This window comes from Coregonus clupeaformis, chromosome 19 (assembly GCF_020615455.1).
Source record: "Coregonus clupeaformis isolate EN_2021a chromosome 19, ASM2061545v1, whole genome shotgun sequence".
In the NCBI taxonomy this organism is placed as follows: domain Eukaryota; kingdom Metazoa; phylum Chordata; class Actinopteri; order Salmoniformes; family Salmonidae; genus Coregonus; species Coregonus clupeaformis.
This window is the reverse complement of record NC_059210.1, coordinates 4,444,174-4,450,271: the sequence shown is the minus strand read 5'-3', so window position 1 is coordinate 4,450,271 and position 6,098 is coordinate 4,444,174. Positions and strand designations below refer to the sequence as shown.

General features: G+C 40.7%; 1 protein-coding gene across 1 annotated transcript; it reads left to right on the top strand.

The window, feature by feature from the left end:
* The first annotated feature begins 1,150 nt into the window (after positions 1-1,150).
* On the top strand, positions 1,151-4,876 carry LOC121531721 (aldo-keto reductase family 1 member D1). The gene is made up of 8 exons (XM_041837124.1): positions 1,151-1,461; positions 1,959-2,126; positions 2,527-2,643; positions 2,782-2,859; positions 3,262-3,384; positions 3,494-3,769; positions 4,445-4,527; positions 4,614-4,876. The coding sequence occupies exons 1-8, from the start codon at positions 1,369-1,371 to the stop codon at positions 4,654-4,656; spliced, it is 981 nt and encodes a 326-aa protein (XP_041693058.1). The 5' UTR covers positions 1,151-1,368; the 3' UTR covers positions 4,657-4,876.
* Positions 4,877-6,098: the final 1,222 nt, after the last annotated feature.

Sequence of the window (6,098 nt, the reverse complement as noted above, 5' to 3'; positions counted from 1 at the left end):
GCCGTCATACCGCTCAGGAAGGAGACGAATTCTGTCTCCTAGAGATTAACGTACTTTGGTGCGACAAGTGCAAATCAATCCCAGAACAACAGCAAAATACCTTGTGAAGATGCTGGAGGATACAGGTACAAAAGTATCTATATCCACAGTAAAACGAGTCCTATATCGACATAACCTGAAAGGCCGCTCAGCAAGGAATAAGCCACTGCTCCAAAACCGCCATAAAAAAGCCAGACTACGGTTTGCAACTGCACATGGGGACAAAGATCGTACTTTTTGGAGAAATGTCCTCTGGTCTGATGAAACAAAAATATAACTGTTTGGCCATAATGACCATCATTATGTTTGGGGGAAAAAGGGGAACGCTTGCAAGCTGAAGAACACCATTCCAACCATGAAGCACGGGGGTGGCAGCATCATGCTATGGGGGTGCTTTGCTGCAGGAGGGACTGGTGCACTTCACAAAATAGATGGCATCATGAGGAAGGAAAATGATGTGGATATATTGAAACAACATCTCAAGACATCAGTCAGGAAGTTAAAGCTTGGTCGCAAATGGGTCTTCCAAATGGACAATGACACCAAGCATACTTCCAAAGTTGTGGCAAAATGGCTTAAGGACAACAAAGTCAAGGTATTGGAGTCCTGACCTCAATCCTATAGAAAATGTGTGCGCAGAACTGAAAAAGTGTGTGCGAGCAAGGAGGCCTACAAACCTGACTCAGTTACACAAGCTCTGTCAGGAGGAATGGGCCAAAATTCACCCAACTTATTGTGGGAAGCTTGTGGAAGGCTACCCGAAACGTTTGACCCAAGTTACACAATTTAAAGGCAATGCTACCAAATACTAATTGAGTGTATTTAAACTTCTGACCCACTCGGACTGTGATGAAAGTAATAAAAGCTTAAATAAATCATTCTCTCTGCTATTATTCTGACATTTCACATTCTTAAAATAAAGTGGTGATCCTAACTGACCTAAGACAGGGAATTTTTATTAGGATTAAATGTCAGGAATTGTGAAAAACTGAGTTTAAATGTATTTGGCTAAGGTGTATGTAAACTTCCGACTTCAACTGTGTATGTGTGTATATATAAATAATCACTATAATGGGGGATCCTGCTTTCTGAAAACAACAGCCTGCAGTACCCCGGTCGGCCTTGAACTTCATGGCTTCAATGAGAGGGGGCAGTTCTTCTTCCCTGGGTTTTCCAGTCCATTTTGCACTGAGTGACACAGAGAGCTGAGCGCTGGGCGCGTAATTTTGCACTCTGGATCAAAGATAGCTCAGTAATACATCAGCCATTAAGTTTCCTACATAGATAAGCCCTAGCCTCACTTCTCCAATAGTCCAGACAGACTCAGAGATGAACCTGACTGCTGAGAACAACAGTGTTCCCCTCAGTGATGGGAACCGTATTCCCCTCGTTGGGCTGGGGACTTATGGAGACCCACGAACGGTAAGGGAAACCTATTTTTAAAAAGAGCAGTTTGAACACCAGGTGCATGGGGAAAAAATTGTTTGATAAAATGTACTCCAGCACGAATACTTCACATTACATTGTTTGTTAAGTATTCAAGAATACCAGGGTTGGAATTTCTTCTTTTTCAAGAATGTACAGTATACCTGACAGTCTGATTTGGATAACGTAATTAGGATTTCTCACTGACAGGCAGGCTGCCTGTTAATCTCGGTCCCAGACACGTTTAGCCTGGGGACGAGGCCAGCCACCTGTAAATTAGAATGTGTTTTGAGAATCAAAGTTCAAATTATCACAGAGTCCATGTTCAAATGAGCACAAAGTCCATGTTCACTGCTGTGATTGACTGGTTAATCATTAACTATTACTAGTGATAAACAAAGTAGGCCTACATAATGTATCTGAGTTTAACATATAAATCAACTTAACTTATTTATTTCATGTAAATTCACTATCTTAACTCTGTTTTTTGACAGACACCCAGAGGCACAGCGTTAAACAGTGTGAAGCATGCAATAGATGTGGGATACAGACACTTTGATGGGGCTTTGGTGTATTTCAATGAGCACGAAGTAGGTCAAGCCATAAGAGATAAAATTGCAGATGGAACCGTCAAAAGGGAAGACATCTTTTACTGTGGAAAGGTGAAGTTATTTTATTGCTGGTTGATTTACACACTTCAATATCACTTAACTTTCTATCACAGAACAATAGTTGGCCTATATTTTAAGGGCCGTTTTCCCTTGCACAAATGCCTAGTCCTTGATTTAGAACTAGACTAATATTCAATGGTGATTCACAATTTAAAGTGCATTTTTGTCCAGGAATAGGCGATAATCTTTGTCCGGTAAACTGGTCCTGAATGTATTCCAAATACAGCAGACTACATACCTTTGTATTTGTTTGTATTTTGGGGCCTTTTCTATTGGTTCTATTGCAATCAAGCAAAGCTAAAGTATTTGAAATGATATCAAATAGTATTTGAACCCAGGTCTGTCAGGCTAATAGTGGTTGGTCATAGCGATCTCCTTCTACCTGTCTCAGCTATGGAACACCTTCCACCCTCCAGAGCTGGTCAGGCCTGCCTTAGAGAGGACACTGAAGGCACTGAAACTGGACTATGTGGATCTATACATCATCGAGATGCCCACTGCATTCAAGGTTAACATATTGTAGCTACTGTAGTCTACAGATGTCAGTTTGAAATTGCACTCACCTCTTAAAGGCCAACTATTTTAAAGTAAACTCACAATGTTTTCAAATGTGTCAATCATTCTTATAACGGTATCTCAATTCCAGCCTGGTGATGAGTTTTATCCTAAATATGAGGATGGGCGGTATATTTACCATGAGACAGACCTATGTGCAACATGGGAGGTGAGTTTTGTCTTCCAGGCCCATAGCCAATTTTATCATTGTCTCATTATCAAGATCAATTGTGTTTAGAATAGTTGAGGAATATCAACTATCAGCATACTTATGGGGTGGTTATAATGAACAGTATATGAAAAATAATGTATTACAGAGGATTAGAACTGTGTAGGCACTAGCCTATATACAAAACCCAGAGTAAATCCTCTGGGCACAAATGTAAATACCATTGCAATGGCCTTGGCTCTAATCTCTGTGTCAAGGACAAAGCCATAAATAGTCAGTCAACCTCTTTTCAAAGTTCTACACAGTCTCTAGAATTTGTGTTGTGTTTTTTCTGGTGTATCGCTCTCATTCTGGTAAATCATTATGAATGGACATATTTTAAAGTCTCCTCTCTTCCAACAGGCTTTAGAGGCCTGCAAAGATGCAGGGCTGGTCAAATCTCTGGGAGTATCCAACTTCAACAGGAGACAGCTGGAGCTCCTACTGAGAAAGCCTGGCCTCAAACACAGACCTGTGTCCAACCAGGTGGGACATACTCTCTCTCAATGCTGAGATGCTTATGCAATTACATTTGCAAACCTAATTTGAGATTTGTGCACATAACTAATAAGTGCTATATATATTTTCAATACAGGTCGAGTGTCATCCGTACTTCACTCAGCCGAAGCTGCTGGAGTACTGCCGTCAGAATAACATTGTGATCGTAGGCTACAGCCCCATAGGAACTTCAAGGGACGCCTCCTGGGTGAACCTGAAATGCCCACCTCTGTTGGAGGATGAGGTCCTGGTATCCATAGCAAAGAAGTACAGAAAGAACAGTGCTCAGGTGGCTCTGCGATTCAACGTCCAGAGAGGAGTGGTGGTCATCCCCAAAAGCTTCAGCACTCACAGGATCAAGGACAACTTTCAGGTTCAACTGAATTAAACATAGTCAACAACCACTAATATACATTGAGTGTACAAAACATTAGGAACACCTGCTCCATCCATGACATAAAAATATGCCATTTAGCAGACGCTTTTATCCAAAGCGACTTAGTCATGTGCGCATACATTTTTACGTATGGGTGGTCCCGGGGATCGAACCCACTACCCTGGCGTTACAAGCGCCATGCTCTACCAGCTGAGCTACAGAGGACCACGAGGACATAGACTGACCAGGTGAATCGAGGTGAAAGCTATGGTCCCTTAATGATGTCACTTGTTAAATCCGCTTTGAAGTGCCTTTGAACAGCGTATGGTAGTAGGTGCCAGGCGCACCGGTTTGAGTGTGTCAAGAACTGCAATGCTGCTGGGTTTTTCACGCTCAACCGTTTCCCTTGTGTATCAAGAATGGTCCACCACCCAAATGACATCCAGCCAACGTGACACAACTGTGGGAAGCATTGGAGTCAACATGGACCTGCATCCCTGTGGAACGCTTTCGACACCTTGTAGAGTCCACGCCCAGACAAATTAGTCTGTTCTGAGGGCAAAGGGGGGTGCAACTCAATATTAGGAAGCTGTTCCTAATGTTTTTTACACTGCATGGTGACCTATTTCAGTTATGAATGTCCTTATACCCCCTTTTTGTACTTTGTTATAGATATTTGACTTTTCACTCACTGAGGATGAAATGAAAGCAATTGAAGGACTGAACAAAGACATCCGTTTTGTGGAGCTTCTAATGTAAGTATTATATATCATGGGGCAATATTGAGTCAATTGCTATATTTGGGTGTTGATACAGTAAGTGTTGTTTATTTTTCCCACAGGTGGAGTGACCATCCTGAATACCCATTTCACGATGAATATTAAGCCTGGCAATATAATTCCATGTATTCCTGTACCCCTGACATATTCACTGAACATGTTTCGTTTTTTGTGTGTAACTGTACTGTAGTAGCCTACATTTCTTTGAGTTAATTCTGTCATTTTGTGAAGACAGTACCCTTCATCAAAAGACCACCAGGGGGCTCTACTTGACAATGAATGAAAACCAATGATCAGTTTACATTAAAAACAGTTTGTGAAATCATTCCCTATTGCACATTAATTGTATTTAACACATTTAAAAAATAATAATAACCGGAGACTGCTGAAGTATCCCTAGTTCTGAAATGTAACACTACTCTCATAACTGTTGACCTCTACTGGATCGGTGTCCCGTATACGGGACTGTTGAGCTAACGTGCGCTAACATGACTGTTGTAAGGAACAGCAAACCTTCCAGGTTAATCTAACTGCACTGTCCAATTTGCAGTAGCTATTACAGTGAACAAATACCATGCTATTGTTTGAGGACAGTGCACAACAACAACAAAATTATCACAGCAACTAGTTTGATACATTCACCTCTGAAGGTAAATAATGTACTTACATTTAGTAATCTTGCTCTAATTTGTCATCCTAAGGGTCCCAGAGATAAAATGTAGCATAGTTTTGTTTGATCAAATCCATTTTTATATTCAAATATAGGAACTGGGTTCTACAGTTTGAACCCCTGCTGTCTCTGGCTCCACATCCACCACGCCCGGCCATCTAGATATGTGAAAGTTAGTGTATAAGCTAATGATCCATCATGTATGACATTCCTGGGAGTGTGTAAACTTACATTTTGTATTACCATATCATTTTTGTATGTTCTCTATAGTTATGTACTTGAAAATGTATCAATTAACCAATTCGGCACATTTGTGCAGATTTGATACAAAATAGTCCAGTATGGCAATGCTTCACTGGATCAATCTGAAACTTTGCACACACACTGCTGTCATTTTGTGGCCAAACTCTAAATTGCGCCTGAACTGCAATATTATATTGTGGCCTTTCTCTTGCATTTCAAAGATGATAAAAAATATAAATCTAGAAAACGCATGTATTTTTGTTTGTATTATCTTTTACCAGATCTAATGTGTTATATTCTCCTACATTCATTTAACATTTCCACAAACTTCAAAGTGTTTCCTTTCAAATGGTATCAAGAATATGCATATCTTGCTTCAGGTCCTGAGCAGATTTGGGTATGTCATTTTAAGCTAAAATTGAAAAAAAGGGTCCGATCCTTAAGAGGTTAATACATCGCTGCCCCTAGTGTTTGTGCTATATCAAGCTGACTTCTGAGTGGGAACTCTGGTCTAGTGTGACAAGAAGTTGTCAAGTGAGTAGAAACAGAATGGCACTCAGGCCAGGCTACCTAACCACTAACCCTAACCAATCAATGTCTAACTGACACACTAACCTATAGGGGGTAATGCGGT